At 37.1% G+C, this 21,074-nt stretch overlaps 1 protein-coding gene across 1 annotated transcript in view; it reads right to left on the reverse strand.

Moving 5' to 3' along the window:
* Positions 1-4,414: 4,414 nt before the first annotated feature.
* The window catches only part of LOC149563861 (ATG8-interacting protein 1-like), a 47,328-nt gene continuing 30,668 nt past the window's right edge, over positions 4,415-21,074 (reverse strand). The window contains exon 2 of the mRNA XM_089826993.1: positions 4,415-4,860. Within this exon, the coding sequence (XP_089683119.1) occupies positions 4,768-4,860 (93 nt within the window). The 3' untranslated portion in view covers positions 4,415-4,767. The remainder of the gene's footprint in view (positions 4,861-21,074) is intronic.

Consider the following 21,074-nt stretch of genomic DNA (forward strand, 5'->3'; position numbering starts at 1 on the left):
TGCTTCTCCTGCTACGAGGGTTTTGGGGATTAGTGGGAGTTGGCAAAAAGTTGTGGGGAAGGTGGAGGATGGTTGGACATCAGTTAAAAAGGGGGGGGGGGGGAAAGGCAAACCCTCCAAACCTTCATTTGATATGTCTTTACATTCTCAAAAGACAAGACCAAAATGTAAATCTTGATTCTCTATGAACTCTTGGGTTGTTTGCCCTCTTGTTGAGAACTTTGGTGTGTCCCTCTAGTTTGTCAGTTGGTTTTTCACAGTTGTTTTAAGATCCACATTGTTATATCTTTCTTGTCCCTTTGTACAAGGTTTCGAGTCCTTTTAAAACCTATTTTTACTTTATCAAAACAATGTTGGTATAATCATATTATACTTACAAGAATAATTTCTTAATCTTATTTTCATATAGTATAGCATACCTCCAATTATCGTGACTTACCTTTCCCCTATGGTGATGTGGGTCCCATCCAAACTTAAGTGTTGTCTTCCTTTTAATCGTCCCTCTTTGTACCATGCTCAACATGTGGTTCAATATGTCTACATGGTGCCAAGTAAGCATATGCAATGCACAACGATTGAAATAATATGAGATTTACATCAACTATCATATAGCCTAAACAAATACGAAGGAGAAAAATACACATGCTTTTGAAAGATGACTTGTACAACCACAACTTCAAAGTATCACAAATGAGATATCGTCATGAGTCTCATTGTTCATGTGACATTAGAGTATGAAAATTGTCTGAATTCCCATGAATCAATCAATCTGCAGGTAATTTCAGAACATTTTCTCAAGACGCAGGCTTCACTTATTGTTTGTTCCTTTTTTTTACCATGGGGTTTCAGGTGCCGGTTCAAAACCTGTTTGTGTGGCTGATGAGTACTGCGTTATCTGCGATGCCACCCTGGTCACTGTGTCTTGTTGGGTGACTTGTTTCACCTTTGGGTGGTAGTTTTGTTTGGTTTGGGCTACATTGAAAATTTTTATGATTTGTAAAGGGTTTCAAGCTCCCTTCAAAACCTGTTTTCCTTAATCAAAAACATAATATTTTATGTTTTAATTTTATTCTATAAATATGTAAACCAATTAATCATGTCAAGAATCCCTTGTAATCCACCTTTGTATTATCAACAATCTCAAAAATAGTAAAATTCATCATTCCTTTATTTTAGTTGGACTCAATAACAGTGAGACCAAAATCTGAAATGACTTTGATGCATGCAAATTTATGCCAAAACGTAATTCTCAGTGCCATTATCATCATCCAAAAGCATGGGTTAGAGAATGAAGCCAAAACTGATCACCAAACCTGTTTTCCTTAATCAAAAACATAATATTTTATGTTTTAATTTTATTCTATAAATATGTAAACCAATTAATCATGTCAAGAATCCCTTGTAATCCACCTCTGTATTATCAACAATCTCAAAAATAGTAAAATTCATCATTCCTTTATTTTAGTTGGACTCAATAACAGTGAGACCAAAATCTGAAATGACTTTGATGCATGCAAATTTATGCCAAAACGTAATTCTCAGTGCCATTATCATCATCCAAAAGCATGGGTTAGAGAATGAAGCCAAAACTGATCACCAAACCAAACATATGAATCAACATCTGAGGCAATATATGAGGGGTTCCTAATCTCCTCGAAAATGAGCCTTTCACAACACATTGAAGATTGCCCAAAACCTAGTCCAAAGTTATAATTTTTGAAGAAGCTAGACATTCAGTTGCACGAGCCCTTGACATGCTGATGTGATGTAAATGATATCATAATTCTTGTCTCAAATGAAATTGTTGTTCACCATATGTAATTCCTTGCTCATCGATATTTAGAGATACATTGTTAGAGATTTCCACATGAACGGTAGTAGAAGTATCAATGATTATGCAGGTTGATGTTATCTAAACCAGAACTTGATTAGCAATATGGTCTTTCCTGCTATTGTTGAGCCTTAATAATTACAGATTAATGCCACCATATTTGTATTACCTCTACTTTAAAATCATAAGCAATCATCAAGTTTATGCTCTCTTATTTTTCTAGTATATGCACAACCCTTCATCAGACATCATTCCCATCAACTAATATTAATGTTGAAGAACAACACTATGAGGCACTATGTGACAATTATAGGTGGCTCCACGGATATAATCATTGCTCCTAATTAGTTAAATTTTCTCACATCAAAAGATCACCTTCCACTATAATGTTTCAACGTTTTTCACAATCTGGTGATCAATATGAACAAGAGGCTTCTGCAAAGTTTCTTCATATCATGTTGTTGACCAACCAATGCTTCAAATATGACCATCATGATAATTGTTGGTCATAGTATTTTGTTGTCGATTCATATCATATCTTTGATACTCTAAAGATTATCATAGATTCAATGGTAGCCATGCTCCTCTACAATTTACAATGCCAATGATTTGAATTCATACTTTCTCATTGACTATAGGAGTTGCATGAAGGAATGTGCGAAGCTTGAACTATTGTTGCACATCGCATTATAACACCTCCACATTCTTTCTAATAACATTGATTTAACAAACTTAAATCATTTGAATTCCCAAAGGTTTGAAACTACTTGTTGATCTTCCTAAGATCACTGCAAATGTACTAAGCACTGCCATAATATTTGGTGTGTTTTCCAAAAAACAGCGACCTTTTATTTAAATTGAGAACAAGCAATAGAGAGACATGTCCCATCATGTCTATTTGTTTGTTAGATAATTAATATAATAAAAATTTAATCATTGTTTCATATATATATATATATATATATATATATATCTTGTATTATAATAAATTTCATAAAATTAGTTTAGAACTAATCTTTCTTTTCACACCACATTAAAAACTCCTTTAGATTAAAAGCCTAGTAATATTGATAGGCCTCAAATAGTTTAATTTATAACTCTTATGTTTTTATGATGATGGAACACAGTCTGGTTGAAGCCATAGATGTAAAAAAATTGAAACATAATTGTATCCAGAAGCAGCACTCTCAACATATGGATTGTGGAATTACTACTGAATTTTAACTTGTTTTCATTTTAAAAACTGAGATATCCAGCGTTCCAAATACTACAAAATAAATCAAGAAATTATATTTAACAAGATAGGGTGTCCATTTTCATTTTCATTTCCGTGTCCCTTTTTTAACTTCATGATAAACATACACACTTGGTTCAGCGACAATCCCTGTTAAAAGCACCTGGATGGTGCAAATGGACCTTAATCCATTTTCATTTTGTGGACTCCAGAATTGTGCAAAACAAATAATATAACATTTCAAGTTGGGTCTAATCAGTTATACCTTTTGAAAGTAGCTTAAAAATAGAGTTGTTTAAATCAATTTTAAAAAATTAAAAGTTAAAATACTTTTTTTTTAAATGATAAATCTAAATACAAAACCCTAATTCAAAAAAGAAAGGTATATCACAGAGGCAGTTTGACTTCGTTACATTATTTAGATTTTATTTGACATTTTCATTGAGTGCTTGGTGTTAAAATTCACATCACAGACAAGCCTTGGCACTTCTGAAAAGGTTGATGGAAAACAATGGTCATTCTGATGGCTCCTCACTCACATCTTGCTGGGTCATCGAAGCATATTTGCAAAGCAAATTGAGATCATTTGGACTACTTGCTTAGAATCGCATATGTTGTGGGTCATCTTCATATGACTGCACACTTACCAAGCAAAATTCAGTGTTGCACCTATCTCCTTCGTGCTGATTGCCATTAATCATTACAGGTGGTCAAGATTGATCCAGGTGTTGTGACTTGTAAATCAAGTCATTTTGGGGGGCAGGACTATACAGTTTTGGTAGCTGCAAGTTGCCTACAGGGAGTGTGCCAACCACTGAGACCATCTGCGATACATACGACTGTTGATTGCATCATCAAAGGGTCTTTTAACAGTTGATCACTCCATTTTCAATGAAGCGCCTTCATTTAAGAGCTGCCAAACCTGTTCACAGAGGCATGGCGTTAATATCTTCACAGTCCAAATTGAGGATTGAAGAGTAGACATATCATGGCTGTCACATTCAATCTGGTCAAACATCAGCATTTTTCGTCTTTCTCTGGCATTTTTCAATGAGTAGCTGGCTAAGTTCAACAAAATACATTTATATGTTTGCAATCAGAATTAGATTGGAGACAATACCAAATCTGGGTTCATTTGATACTTTGTGCTAAATTAATCAATTGTATCAGCAGTTTCACAACTGATCTCATCTCCGAAATTGATGAGCTTGATGTTTCATATTCGCCGTTTGTTGTTAAGTACTGCCTAAACTTACAATTGGTTCCAATTCTTTTCTGTTCTCATTTTGATTGCAGAACTCGGAATTATACAAAACCCTTGTATTTTGGAGATTACAGTACCATCTGGATTATAGAAAAATAAGATCCTTAAAACTTTAATATAAATCAAAATATATTACTGTGAAAATATACAAATTAGTCAAACTCGCATTTGACAATAGACCAAACAATGCATGTTAAGTTGACAAATATATTACCAAAACTAGATATCAAGATCAGCTAGCATAAAAGCCATTACATGGTCCAAAAATAGTTCATAAGCATAAGAAAGAAACAATTAATCAACCTTGCTCAAATTGGAGCATGCAGAATCAGATTTGTGATTTGCCTAGGTGTAATACATTTCCCTGGCATTGATGCTGAGCGAATTTGTTCACTGAGCCAGCATATGCCAACTTGACTGATGATAAGAGAATGTGTTCTAAGAAAATAGAGTCTTTACCACCGTCACTTTTTGCCGACCAGAAATTGCCTCTTTCAATTGTGCAACTTGACATAAGAGTTCACCTATTTTCTGCAAGATAAGTAAAAAATGAAAGATTGAAAAAAGCCATTAGCAATGGCTTATATGTAAAAGTAAATACAGAAGGTCCAAACACAAATCAGAGAACTAACTAAAAATATGTAAATTTCCTATAGCAATATGTCACATTTAAGCAATTCAACCATATAGATGAGGATTGCATCAAAAAGCTAATTATAATTACTAGTCAATGTACAAGCAAATTAATGTCTAGTGGTCACATGTATAACAAAAGCAGTAAAAAAAAAAAAAATTGTTTGATATTCAACCTAAACGTCATTTAGTCCTTAGTAGCCAACCCACAACTTGCCAATTTGCCCAACAGCCAAATCTGAAAGATAGAACATCCATTTCATGACTACATCACAGGACACAGCAAAATCCATAAGGTTTTGCATGGAACATTCCATCTCGCGTGCATGTAGCAAACTCCTTACTGGTTGCAGATAATTAATTATATGATATATCCACTAAATACAATTGATAAAGGAAGAGCATTATATGTTGTCTCTGTCATTTAAAGATATTTGATATGGCACACAGCTGTGAAAAAAGAAGCAAAATTAACCTTTAAAAATGTTGACTGCATAAATTTAAAAGCATTTTAACCATGCAGGAGGATAACTTACGAGAACTCATTCTACAAGAAACTCACATCAAAACATGTACATAAATTATTTCCTGCTGTTGAATTGGAATCGTACACTTGCAATGGCCAGTGAAAAAAAACTCAAAGTATATAGCCTAAATGTAACCTACGTATAGGATGCCTTCAAGTTCAGAACAATACTACTTGAAGCGTGATGGAATTAACATATTCTGCTTAAGAATACAAGGGATGCACTCCATCTACGCAATCAGTTCCAAAATTCAAAATTCATTCTAATATAAACTATAAATTGGGAATATACACAATAACATATCAAGAGTTCCTAAATAACAACAGGTTAAATATTGGTCCGTTCTTAAAATTAATGGGGCAAATGCACACTTTCATCGTCACACACTCAATTTTGTTTCTTACCATGCAGTACATCCAACAATCACAAGACATCATACTGCATAACTTATGATCTAATCACCTTTCCAAGACAATCTTAAAATGTCACTTAAGAAAACAACCACAATTTATAGCTTACACTAAAGTCATTATCAGACATTGAAATCCATAATAACACGAGAATTTACATGTTAACAAAAAAAATTTCTGCTTAATTACTGATATTTCTATCATGTTAGTGCTACAGGAAGGGGCCAGACGGCAGAATGAAGACTTTTTTGTTTGGATCATCCTTCACAAAATTTATCCTCATGGGTGTTTGCAATATCAAAATTCAAAATACTGATATTTCTGTAATATCATCCTTCACGAGTTTCCTCCTCATGATTGTTCACAAGTCATTGTTTTCCTGTAATGTCAAATTCAAAATACCCAAATATATCATTAAAATAATTTTTTTCATGAAATAAATTCAAAAGAGATGACAAGAAGCTTTCAGCATCCTGATGGGTGTTCTAAGACCTACCAGATGGATTACTTCTTCCAACTATTAGGGTGTCAAGTGCCTGTTGGCTGCACTGTTCACTAGCATATGTGTGGGAATACTGTGAAATTATGACCCCTTTCTAGTGACCATCAAAGCTCCCTCAAACTTTTAATTCTCACAGCTGGCATAGACGAGCACTGCCGTACCACATTCAGAGTCCAGGGTAGCGAAGCAGAAGAAATGTACCTGTTTCCTCTCTATATGAAGAGAATCAATAACCTTGGATGTTAGGGAGGATAAAATATGGTACCATGCTTCCTCTCAGGACTGTTCATCTAAGCGCTCTCAGCCCAAGCGACTCCCTCGAGGACGTTAGAAAACCTCTACTGTCTCTTTGATAGCAATTAACAAGGATGATAACCCTCCGCTCTTGATAGTAATACAGGCTAGAGGTTTCTTCAAATGGCCGTCCATCTTGCTTCCATCATTGGTTCATTCCTCTTAAGACTTAGATGGTATTTTATGGCTTTCGTATATTCTTCGACTACTTGAATTCAATACCATCCTATTCAGTTCAACTGTTTCTTATGATTAGGATGAGATTCAGGATTAGTGTTTATTAGCCATTATAACTTGCTACTCCTGAATCTCATTGACCTATTTGGTCACTCCTTCACAAAAACCAGTCAATTTCGTTGAAAGGGATTTCATAACTTGGAACTTAAACAGTTCCACAAAACTATATCCGCTTGCTAAGCTTTGCTAAGCTAGAGATTATAAAGAATTGGCATGTAAAGGTCACAAAAAAAAGATCAGGCTCAAATGCAACTATACGAATATCACTTGGACAGGTGCCAGAAAGCCTCAGCCTTCCTGCTAAGCTTTGCTAAGCTAGAGATTATAAAAAATTGGCATGTAAAGGTCAAAAAAAAAGATCAGGCTCAAATGCAACTATAAGAATATCACTTGTACAGGTGCCAAAAAGCCTCGGCCTTCCCCCTTACCCTGCTTGTTGCACTCCGTACCGTTGAGGTAAAGGTAGCGAAGATAGGAACACCAATGTTGATAGAAAGATTCTTAACTATCAGTTGGTGTGAACAGGATAAACTACCTAAGCAGATCCCTTTGAGGTTCTAGTTACTTCTACTTAGTTTACTTAAAAGTATTTTCTTCTTGTGTTTCAGATCATATGGATTGTCACGGCCCTATGTTGTCATATGTCTCACTCTTGCCTGTAGAGGCAAGATTTTCTATATACTTTTCATCCTATTATATATTGTACGTATTCCACCATTTTTTCCATATAACAATATTCATTTGTCTCTCTTGTATGAAAAGTTTTAGGTGTTGCAGAAAATTCCTCCTAATAATTTTAATGACTACAGCATGGTATCACAATTTCAAATTTGGAATACTTTCTCTTTTTTAGAACAGATTTTCCAGAAAGCTATTCATTGCTAACAATTGAGTCTAGAAAGTCCAAAACTGTATGGATTGATTGAAAATCCAATGGGGTTTTGTTAGTCTTTATTGGTATTTATTGTCACCCTAACTGGCCATTGTAGTTGCCCTAGGCCCTATCAAAAGAACTTAACAAATACACTAATGCTCTTGTAGAGAATTTCCTATGTTGCTGGTTCGGATTCTGGTTCAGATGTGGGTTCGACATTCAGGTTCAGAATTCGATCAAAAATTATTAAGCTGAGTTCGGGTTCGTTTTGGGTTCGTCCGTACAAGAAATTTTTTTAAAATAAAAAATGTGTCAAAATATGCTGCAGCAAACCAGTTCATACACCACTATGCTAATCTAAAGCAATTTAGCAAATTCAACCACCACATATATTAATTCTTTGTTCGAATGGCATGACAAAATGTCAAAATATACCACCATATGAATGTTTCAGTTCACAAACTTTAAAACAACAATGTCAACATTACTAATCTGTAATCAGTAATCAATCATAGACTCATATGTGATCAGATATCAATGTATCATCAAAGAATTCATCATCATTAGGCAGTTGCTGATTAGAAACACAATTAGTGCCACTAGCATCAGCAGTCTCAACCATAGTCTCAGCCATAGCCTCAGGATCCACTCCATCAGTACTATGTATCTCAGGATCACCATCTTCAATCGCAAGTGCATCAAAGTGGACTTCCAACTCTGCGACTTCTAGTTTGACATCCCATTGTTTTGCCTCCCCCTTTTTGTACGTATTCTCTTCGTGAGTTGTGAGCCTCAACTTTGAATACACAAACACCAAGTTATCTGCTTTCTTGGAGTTTAGTCGGTTGCATTTTATCAAGTGGATGAAAGAGTATGTGCTCCAATTCCTCTCAGATGATGATGAACTAGCAACCTATCAAGATTTGCAAATTTACCAACAAGAAACTAGAAATTAGAATTTTAAGATTAAAAAACTTACCTGTGACAAAATTTTGATGGCAATGGGCTACAAGTGTTGGTATCTTTGTACATGGAAGTACCAACATTTATGAACATCTACATTGTTCTTGTCTTCAAGAGCATCAAGACCACAATCATTGGTGCTCACAAAACTCATAAATTCAAACCTCACTGCAGGCCGTAGGTGCTCAAGAAAGAGTCTTCGAAGGGCTGCCTTGTACCCTTGAGCAACTTTAGGATCTCTGTATGAGGGAAATCTAGTGATACTCCCCTTGAGGATCGATTGGCTATAGAACCTAGCGTTCAATGCAAAGGCAAGCTATTGCAAAGGAGTAGTAATTTTATTCCATCTCTCTACCATGATTACCTATAGCTCCTTGAAGAATATTTTGTCAGGATCTTGCTCTTTCTCATTTATGATATTTCTAATGTCCTCAATCATGGAGTCAATGCCATCATATACCTCACCCAAGCAAGGCCTATCCATGCCAATGTATTAGATCATGCTCAATATAGGCTCGGTGATCTTCAAATGGTACCCAGCATGATCCCACCAAGATTCATATAATATCAATCCCCTTATGGTAGTTGCCTTGGCATTGATTGCCTCCATACGCTCCAATTAGCACTAGTTACCATTCTAGTCAATGTGTCTTTAACCGTGATAAGGTGCCTCAAAACAATAGTGTTGGAGGCAAAGCAAGTCTCAGCAACCTATTTTAAAATCAAAACAGTAATAGATTAAAAATTCGAAAACATAGAAAGTTTACTAAAGTGGCTAGATTTCTAAAACATGTTTAAATTTTAAACAATTCAACTTACCTTCAAGAGCTCCATTTTCAAGAATTGTCTAGATATGGCATGTATCACATGGTGGTTTGTGACAAACATTTGGATCTCTTGTGCCTCTTCATACATTTTTTTATCCACTCAACCTTTGTGCCAATTTTTTATAGCATTAGGTTGAGTGAGTGCATAGTACAAGGTATCCAAAAAATGTGTTCATACCACTCCTCAACCAATGAGCCGGCAGCGCTACAATTCTTCGCATTCTCAGTTATTACTTAAACAACATTTTGAGGGCCAACTTGCTCGATAGTTTGGATGAAAATGTTTACAATGAAAGGACCATCCTTTACCTCTCCTTCACAATCTACAGCGTTTAGAAACATTGCATGAAATGTCCCTTTTTTGATTTTGTATGATATTTCCAACCTTTAATCAGATCTTTAAGATCAAACAACTGATATCACAAATATCCACCAAATTTCTTAAGAAACCCCAAATCGGGTATGTCGAAAATAGTGCCAAAAAGCTTCACAGCTTCACCTGTTATTAATAAATCTGAAAGTAGACATTTTTACAGAAATTTGAGCAGCATAACAGCCTATAAAATGTCATTTCCAGATCTATATAGCCTTTACAAAATAGATCACAAATGTAGGACAAAAACTATGCTCATCGGGCTCCCGAAATTAACACAAAAATGCCCGGAAACACCACAAAAACACTAATAAACTATCTCAGAAGTTTAATCATGTCCCAATACATATATTCAGCTCTATTTTAACAGCTTAAAGTCTGAAATACAGCAGCAACCAAAACTGATATGAAATGCTCAACTGAAAACACCAAACTCATGCAAAAAACCACACCCAAAAACCCACAAATCTACATTGTTCAGCACAAAGGCAAACTCTGTATGAGCATGCACATGGAATGGCTTCAAACTCCCATCCTTAGCCTTCCTGGAAACCTGCAAACTCCCTTTCTTGGGTCTCCCTGGAAACCTGCAAACTCCCGTTCTTTGGTCTCCCTCTCCACAGGTTTGGCAGCCTCTGAAGAATAACAAGAATGAGCAAAAATCAAGTTCTGGAATGAGCCCAAAATGCCTCCAAACCCCTTAAAAGAGGGCATAACTGTAACTCACGTCCAAGAGAGGTTAATGAAACTTATTTTAATAATAATTTTCATTTATTAGTCCAACGGTTTCCAAAGATTAACCCCCTTTTTCCGAAACTTCACTTTCTTGGGCATGTCTGCCTTAGCAAAGATTTTCTTTTTTTAATTATTTGAAAAGGGGACATGACAAGTCCTCCCCTCCCAATCATTGCTTGTCCTCAAGCAATGGCTGAACAATAAACCAATCAATCCACCTGGATCCCAAATGTAGTCATGAACTATACTACTACCAATTAACACAGGCTCCTGCAATATCCTCTGCAATATGACCAAGAGGAATCCATAATCAAATTGACAATTATAGCTCAACCAAACTCCGAAATCACCACTACCACAATCAAAAACCCATGAGGCACAAACTCTTAGAACATCAGAACCCAAGTAAAGTGGACAAATCAAACTACCAACATAGTAAATACCATCAACGCATCCCACTGGCCTATATGGAATGTACAATCCAACTCTGCAACAATGGTGAACCCTCTCGAATGAAACTGTACCAAGTATGGAGAATCCACACACTGTACAACTCCTACAGTCAACACAACTCTGCAAATCATCGGCCACTATCTCATAACTCCCATACATTGCTAATGGTGAAAAGACATTACAAGATAAAGAGTAAGAAATGGAATCCAAACCAAATTTGTCTGCCATCAACTCCTCAGCACAAGGATCAAATGCTAACTGATGTACATACCCTGCAATATAATGTTGATAAAAAAAACCAACCTCAGTCAACAGCTCACCATGAAGAAGTGATACAACCCATTGTGACTGATCACGAGCTAAGTCAAGAGATGTCATAGCCAAGGGAGTAGAATCAATAACAACACCTGCTAAAGCATCACTCCAAAACTCCTGCTCTAAGTCATGTATTATCAACCTGTCAATTACAGGACCTATCACCATGTCATGCCCATCACAACTCTCATCCCGAGGCATCAAACTATCCCATAACTGATGATAAGCACTAGGAACCAAAGTACATCTCTGTATCATCATCTCATCAACATGGTCATCAAAGGTAGATAGATGAGCATACCTCGCAGTGTAATGCCGATAGAATGCACCAATCTCAGTCAGTGGCTCAGACTGCAATCCAGATGTAACTAACTGCAATCGATCATTAACCAAGTTGGAACTGACTACTACCTCTGAAGACATTGCGAAGGGAGTAGTATTACTAGTAGGAACCATGCCAACTATCAGCTCACCAATGTCACACATGGTCTTTGATACAACATCTCTAGTCTTCGTGCCATTAGTACTAGAGGTCACCACCATGTCAGGCACACCACAAAAATCTGCTACAGCACCCAACTCAATTGAACCTGACTCTAGTGGGAATGAACCTGATATGCCAATGTTAGTATCAAGGATGGATGCATCCCCATCTCCACTGTCTCTAACAATCTTGGCCATGGACATCCTTGGATCACCAAACACCACAGCTTGTGACTGTATAGAATTAGGTAAAGACTGTAGTCGCTCTAACTCCATGGTCACCTTAGCCAAATGAAACTGTGACTCCTTGAGAGCCAACTGTGTACTCTCAAGAATCTCAAAAGTCACCTCAAGCTGCTCAGTAAGCTCACTCACCTCATCTTCCTTGGCCAACAATGCATCATATGCTGTACTGCCCCACTCCATAAGATAATCTCTGTCGGCTACCAACTGCATATAATTTTGTCTCAAAATCCGAATAGCCTCCCATAAAGAGTGGATCTCTATCAAGGAAAGATAACTTCCTCCCTGCTCATCACTAGTAGGAGAACCCCATCCATAAACTGCTAACAACTGACGAGCAGCATCGAAATGTTGGCAAGTGATAGCAATGTCTTGGTCACTAACTCTCAACTGATTAGACACATGACGGCACTGGCTTGACTGTCTCCTACAAACCTCCTCTGATGCACTGTCTGAAGGAGTGTCCTCAAAGTTACTAGTCTCTAGAGTATTACCATCCATATCCTGTGAATCAAATCTAAAGCTCATATCAACATATGGAGTATCAAAAACATTAGCATTGCTGTCCAACTCCTCTGTACCCAAGGAAACTAAGTCTTCAAAATTGCCCACTGCATCCTCCTGGATGTCATCAATGCCAATATGATCCTGGGACTCATCTATACACACTGCCAAATATGAAATACCATCAACACATTCCAGCAAGTATGGTCGACTGGATATATGAACAAAGCCCAACATTGGTGTATAAAAACTAATACCAACATCAAACAAGATACTGGTACAAGAAAAGACAACACCGTGTAATCTGCTAATCAAATCCATGATAGCACCCAAACAAACACTGCTACCAAAAAGTGTTAAAGATCTCCAGTCAACTGAATCCCAAATGCCAATATAACAATCTCGAGTCCATATCCGTAAACTAGAATCAACTGGTAACTCAAGCAAACTCCTCACCTGAGTAATATGACCAATACCAACTAACTCCACATACCTGTCATGATGAGATAATGAAGTCACAATACTATCTTGGTTCACCTTCAGCTGGCTGGACAAATCATGTGAAGTACTACCAGCCTCAACCTCATGTGATGAAGCATCTAACTGTGCCTGGTACTCTTTCTCAGCAAAGTCATGAATGCTCAATGTCTGCTCATCTCTACCAGGTATCTCACCATCCTGCACAACAACATCCTATAATCATCATCTGAACCCACTACACTGTAGTCACTGCCTGTTGCAACTATACCATCCTGAATACCTGTGGCATCACCCTTTGACAACTTGTAAACAATTGTCTCAATTTGAGTATCAAGTTGACTGTTACTATCAATCTGTGTGATATCCTTTCCCACCACCTCCTGTGGCAGAGTAGAATCTGAGACCTCTACCTGGCTATCAGCTAGTTTCTCAAACTCCTCATGCAAGTTCTTGGGAATTGTGTCATCTGTCCTGTGAGAAAATCTGCCAAATAGAAATCCAGTCAACTTATCCACCTTAGCTGGGTCAGATAAAATGTCATTTATACGGTGGTGCTCAACCAACTGTTTAGACATGTCATGGCTTATTTTCATAAGTTTATCTCGAATGTCTAAATAACCATCCTTTCTACTATTTTGACTCGGGCTATCAATTGTCCAAGATCGTTCCCTCTGAGACTCTGTACTATACCTATCCATTCTGGATAAAGTAGAGTGTAACCCCAATAGGATATAACTTCTTCAAGCACCAAGAACTAACATGCAAATGATTAGAAGTAGCATGAAACCATAGATTTGGACATGCAACTGATTAGAAGCAACATGCAACCACCAAATTATGACATGCAAGATCTGGGTAGTTGTCAAAACTGACATGCAAGATCTGGGCAGTTGTCAAAACTGACATGCAAACTTCTACAACCACCAAATTCACCAAGAACTAACATGCAAATGATTAGAAGTAGCATGAAACCATAGATTTGGACATGCAACTGATTAGAAGCAACATGCAACCACCAAATTATGACATGCAAGATCTGGGTAGTTGTCAAAACTGACATGCAAGATCTGGGTACTTGTCAAAACTAAAATGCAAACTTCTACAACCACCAAATTCACCAAGAACTAACATGAAAATGATTAGAAGTAGAATGTAACCATAAATTTTAACATGCATCTGATTAGAAGAAACATGCAACCATAAATTATGACATGCAAAATCTGGGTAGTTGTCAAAACTGACATGCAAGATCTAGGTAGTTGTCAAAACTGACCTGCAACTTCTACAAACCCTCAGGCTGGCAAGATCATGGCTCTGATACCACTGAAATGTCCCTTTTCTGATTTTGTATGATATTTCCAACCTTTAATCAGATCTTTAAGATCAAACAACTGATATCACAAAGATCCACCAAATTTCTTAAGAAACCCCAAATCGGGTATGTCGAAAATAGTGCCAAAAAGCTTCACAGCTTCACCTGTTATTAATAAATCTGAAAGTAGACATTTTTACAGAAATTTGAGCAGCATAACAGCCTATAAAATGTCATTTCCAGATCTATATAGCCTTTACAAAATAGATCACAAATGTAGGACAAAAACTATGCTCATCGGGCTCCCGAAATTAACACAAAAATGCCCGGAAACACCACAAAAACACTAATAAACTATCTCAGAAGTTTAATCATGTCCCAATACATATATTCAGCTCTATTTTAACAGCTTAAAGTCTGAAATACAGCAGCAACCAAAACTGATATGAAATGCTCAACTGAAAACACCAAACTCATGCAAAAAACCACACCGAAAAACCCACAAATCTACACTGTTCAGCACAAAGGCAAACTCTGTATGAGCATGCACATGGAATGGCTTCAAACTCCCATCCTTAGCCTTCCTGGAAACCTGCAAACTCCCGTTCTTGGGTCTCCCTGGAAACCTGCAAACTCCCGTTCTTTGGTCTCCCTCTCCACAGGTTTGGCAGCCTCTGAAGAATAACAAGAATGAGCAAAAATCAAGTTCTGGAATGAGCCCAAAATGCCTCCAAACCCCTTAAAAGAGGGCATAACTGTAACTCACGTCCAAGAGAGGTTAATGAAACTTATTTTAATAATAATTTTCATTTATTAGTCCAACGGTTTCCAAAGATTAACCCCCTTTTTCCGAAACTTCACTTTCTTGGGCCTGTCTGCCTTAGCAAAGATTTTCTTTTTTTAATTATTTGAAAAGGGGACATGACATTGCACCTCTCATAGCCACTGCGAGAACATTAACCAAAGGACGGTTCCTTGCATCTTTCCATCCATCTAATACTATTGTCACACTTGTTTCTATCCATGAATCCTTGATGGGCTACATGGCATTCTCTACATGCGCCACCTCATCATCCAATAAAGTGGTGCATTCCTTCTCATATCCAAGGCCCTTGAACCCTTTTGGAGCCTCATTAATTGCCCTCACCATGTATTGCCAATACGATGAGCGAACAACATTAAATGACAATTCATTTGCATAAACGCATATCACTATGGCTTGATCAGCAATGTCTCTAGCTTCATTTTGGAATGATGATTCCAAGGGTCCCACTACGCTCTTACAAACAATCTATTGTTGAGGAGGACGCAAGAATGGATGGCCATCTGCAAGTGGTTCACTAGGAGTGGTAGTTGAAGACATAGATGATGCTTTTCCTTTCTTTAAAGGCCTACCATTTTCCAACGGATGTGAAGAATTTGCCCTCCCAACAACTTGCTTTGCTTGCTTCTATATATTTGTTTACCATGTGATTTGGAAGGAAAGTTTTAGGTGGCACTCCATTTACTCTTAGCTTCCCGATACAAAATTTGATGCCTTTTTGAGGAATAAAGCACAAATGTGCTTTTACTCTACTATAAAAGCTACTAAATTCCTCTATGCAGTGGCTATAGATCCCCACATAACCTCCTCCACCTGGCATCTGTCAAATCATTTGCACGTCTCCAAAGTGGAGAACATCTGTCGATTTTGAAATTGGGGTTATTGGCAACAGATGCACTAACAACCATAATAGAATCTACAAAAAAAATACACAACAAACAAAACAAAAATTAAAAATCAAAGAAACTCTTTTATGTAGACATTGCCAAGCTGTAATGGATTCTTAGTATCTATCAGTAAGTTCAAAATGAAAAAGCTATGAAAATTTCAAATCGAAGAATCTCAAAAACAATGAAATTATAATCTCAAATTTAAGAGAAATTAGAATCTCAGAATGCTATTCGTATCTAGTTCTAGTATCAAACTATGATGTATAAACAAGTTGCATCAGCATTATATTTCCCTACCTCCATTTTGATCTCTCGAGTTGTAGTAGAAATCACTACCTCTCTCTGCTATTAAAGATTAAACAAAAACACAAAGCTTCCTTTGTCGTTGTTCTCAGGAGTCTAAAGTATTGATAATCGCTCAGCCTCAGCCTCAAAAGTTAGGGTGAATCTGTAATGTCCACATCTTTTTAGCATCTCGGTGGAGTTCTAAGCCTTAACATTCTCCAAAGGCTAAGTGGAGAAATAAGGAGAAATTTATTAAATTAATTTCTTTTAAAGTCATTAAATAAATTAAAATTAAAAGGTGACTTTATATTTAATTAATTTAATTTTCTAAAAGCGCAATTAATTATTGTATTGCAAGAGAGAAGCTTCTAGAGAGTGCATTTTCTAGAAATACAACTAATTATTGTATTGGAAAGAGGGAAGCTTCTAGAGAATGCAATTAAATAATATTCTATTTCCTTCTAGAAGGGTGAAGGAAAAGAATAAATAGAGGTGAGAGCTTCATTGTTAATCATCTGATTATTGTGAATTGCATTTGATATAAACTTGGGAGAAGAAACTAAGGTTTCTGATTTTCGTCAACCATTGGAGAACGTCAACTCTTCAATGTTGCAACCATTTGAGGTAGTGAAATACCCATTGAATTTGGCATTCGGGAGAGCTTCATTCTGGAGTTCTATTTGTGCTTAAATTGGAAAAATACATTTTGGCTGCTACAGTACGCATGCACGATGTCGTGCTACAGTATTTATGTTTGATTCATCTCCATCCTTGGGCATTATTATTATCAAGTTCCTCTTGCAACTAGTAGTTAGCATTGTAATTTTTAGGCATATGATTTTGCTGTGATAATTCAGAATCAAATTTTGGCATTACTATAATCATTATTGTAAGCCCATTTGTCTTGGCAAACTCATAGCAACATTGTACATGAGAATGAATTCAATAAAGGAGATTCATGTTGCATACCATTTGTTTGACGAAATGTCCAACTAATAGCATATATGATCAGCATAATAGTTGTATGTCAATTGTTTTTCAAAATGTCAGTTGGTTGTAAGTATGCATTCCATATCTAATTTCCATGTATATATGCATTGAAAATACCAAAAGAACTGCACTTGCACATTTCATTGTAAGAGAAATTGTAATATCATTTGCAAACATTCTAAATTTCTTAGCATTGCGAGGCAGCATACAAGTGTTTGACAAGGGGATATTACATTGGTATTAGAGTTAAATCCTTGCCATCCTGGGGATTTAACAATCACAAGCCACCTGGGGTTGACTCTCACAGGTTTTCCACTTCCAAGCACGCTTTGACAGAAAACAAGATTTTGACAGACAGCCAGACACCATGGGTGACAAGCAAGAGCGTAGCCCACTAAGAGACAATATGAATGAGGATCAAGAAACAACAGAGTTTTTCAAAGCAATGATTACAGGACAAGAGCGGATGGCTCAAGCTTTGTAGGCACTCACCACCGTGGTTGAGCGCATGAACCCACAAGACAAACGGAATCAAGAACAAAGGGATAACTGGAGTGCAGTGAGATCACCTAGAGCTCATGTAACTCTTTCCAGAATAGTAGATAGACCCACACGTCCTACCTTTGTTAGAAAGGAACCAGTACAAGAGCCAACAGAGGAAGTTGAGGATGGGACATTTGCATATATCCTTATAGTTGCTAATGATGAATGGGAATTACTGACACTAGAGGTACGGGAGAGAATGACTTTTGAGAGGTTTGTGAACCAAAGAAGAGAACACTACCGTGCAGTCAGACAAAATAGGAGACCTCGTGGTGAGGATAATGAATTAAAGCAGGCTATAGGGAAGTTTTCCTTGACTATATTTGATGGGAGTAGCAGAATGACAGCGCAAGCTTGGATTCACAAGCTTGATAACTTCTTAGCACTAAAACCTATGACAGAAGTGGAGGCAATAAAATATGTTGCACTACATTTAGAGGGAGCTGCACATGATTGGTGGTACCATGGTATGGTAACACTTCAACATAAGCAGGTGACAGAATACCAGGACTTTGTGGATAGGTTGGTTGAAAGATTTGATAAGAAAGATCCAGAGGTTTACTTCCGAGAATTAACACAGCTGAAACAAACAAGCAACTTGGAGTATTTCATTGGTGAATTTCAGTGGTTGGCAATCATAGTGCCAAACATTTCAAAGCATAGATTGATAGTCCTTTTCATTGAAGGCCTATCTGAACCACTGAGAGGTTGGATAAAGGCATTTGATCCCATTTCTTTACAAGAAGCTATGAAAAAGACAAGAAATATGGAACATGCAGTCCCAACAAACAAATTTCAATCCAAAGGAGCATCTTCTAGTAAAGATAACAACCATTTTATAAAAAACCAGAGAAAACTGATTTTAAAAATGATTCTAAAGATAAAACTCCAGCACCTTTTGACAAGGAAACATTAAATGATTTGAAGAAAAAAAAAATTATGTTTCTACTGTAAGGGACCCTATGATACAAACCATGACTATCCTCTTAGACCAAAGGACAAAGCTAACAAAGTTATGTGGGCATACTATGAGGAATTAGAATCAGATAATTCAGACCACCAGTCTGATATAGAAGAAATAGATGGTGAAAAAAAGGAAGACAAGCTGAAAACTTGTCTAAAATGGAGTCCAAGGATGGGGAAGGAGATGGGCAACTTAGGGAAGCTCATCTCACTAGTATTAAGCACGAAGGATCATTTCGAATGACAGGAGTACTACTTGGACAGTGAATTATAACTTTGGTTGATACCATTGCCACTCATAATTTCATTGATGCTAGGTTGGTGGAGAAACGTGGCATACAAACAGAAGAGTTTGGAGGAATTAGAGTGAGGATAGTTGATGGTTCTGTCCTCAACTGTGATTGTAAGAGCACTGGACTCCCATTGGAATTTAAAAATTATGCCTTTAAGGCAGATTTCTATGTTGTGCCTATGGGAGATACAGATATAGTTCTTGGGATGAGTTGGTTGCACGATATTGGTGAGTTCACTCTTAATCTCAAGGAGATGGAGATGAGATTTAAAGTGAATGGGAAGACACATATTCTTAAGGCAATCAAAGACAGTGATTTCAGAATGGTCTCTTTCCGAAGGATGGCTAGATTGATTCAACATAATCAGGCAGATGGGCAGCAGAGTGCATGTTAATGCCATCACAAGAAGGACAGTAGAAGACTGAATATCCTCCTAATATTTAAGAGCTTAGAGTTAAACACTTTAAGGTGTTCAGTGACATTCCACCAGGTAGACCACCAGACAGGGGTATTGAGCACATCATTGAGTTAGAGGAGGGGGCTAAGCCCATCATGATTACACCTTACAGGCATCCAAAGAGGTTGAAGGATGAAATTGAAAAAACCATAAAGGAGTTAATTGCTATGGGCCACATTAGACCAAGTAAGTCTCCTTTCGCTTCTTCAGTGATGTTGGTGAAGAACAAGGATGGGACATTGAGGATGTGCATTGATTACAAGGTGTTTAATAGGAAGACAATTAAAAACAGGTACCCCATTCCCAGGACGATGAGTTGATAGATGAGCTTCATAAAGCTTGCTTCTCCAAAGTAGATTTGAGATCAGGTTATCAGCAGATCAGAGCTAAAGAGTAGGACATCGAGAAGACAGCCTTTAGATGTCATTGTGGTCATTTTGAGTTTGTAGTTATGCCATTTGGGCTAACTAACGCACTTGCTACTTCTCAAGCAACAATGAATAGGGTTTTCCATCCTCAGTTGAGAAAATTTGTACTTGTCTTCTTCAATGATATCTTGGAGTACAATAGATCATGGGAGGAGCACTTGGTTCACCTTGATATGGTATTGGATATATTGGGCAGAGAGTCCTTGTATGCAAATGAGTTGAAATGTGATTTGGGTATGACAGAGTTGTTATATTTGGGTCATCACATCAATGCAAAAGACATACGCATGGATCCTAAAAAGATTTGTTCCATTGTGGAGTGGCCTTCACTAGTGAACCTTACACAGTGAGGGGCTTTTTGAGATTATGTGGTTTCTACAAGAGGTTTGTGGATGGATATTCTAGGCATGCAACACCCCTGACAAATTTGATGAAAAAGGGAGCTTTCTTGTGGACTCGTGAGGCACAGAAGTGTTTTAAGAAATTTAAGGAGTTGATGACTTCCTGTCCAATGTTAGCGTTACCAGATTTCAGCAAACCTTTTGAGCTACATTGTAATGCTTCCAAAGAGGGCACTACAACAGTGCTTATGCAGAAGAAGCACCCTATTGCTTATGAGACCAAAAAATTAAGAGGGCCAAAGTGGAGCTTCAGCATATATGATAACGAGATGTTAGCCATTATGCATGCTTTGGCTAAATTTAGGCAATATTTGGTAGGTAACAAATTTTGTATCAAAATCGACCATAATAGCCTAAAGCACTTTTTGGGGCAGCAAGATCTCAATGATAGGCAGCAGAAGTGGGTGAGCAAGTTATAGTCCTATGACTTTGATATTACATATTTTAAGGGGACACAGAATGTAGTTGCTGATGCTTTATCATGTAGGCCCCATTTGAGCTTGTTGA

This window comes from Cupressus sempervirens, chromosome 4, assembly GCF_028749045.1.
Source record: "Cupressus sempervirens isolate cs-2001-9-10 chromosome 4, ASM2874904v1, whole genome shotgun sequence".
Taxonomy (NCBI): Eukaryota; Viridiplantae; Streptophyta; class Pinopsida; order Cupressales; family Cupressaceae; genus Cupressus; species Cupressus sempervirens.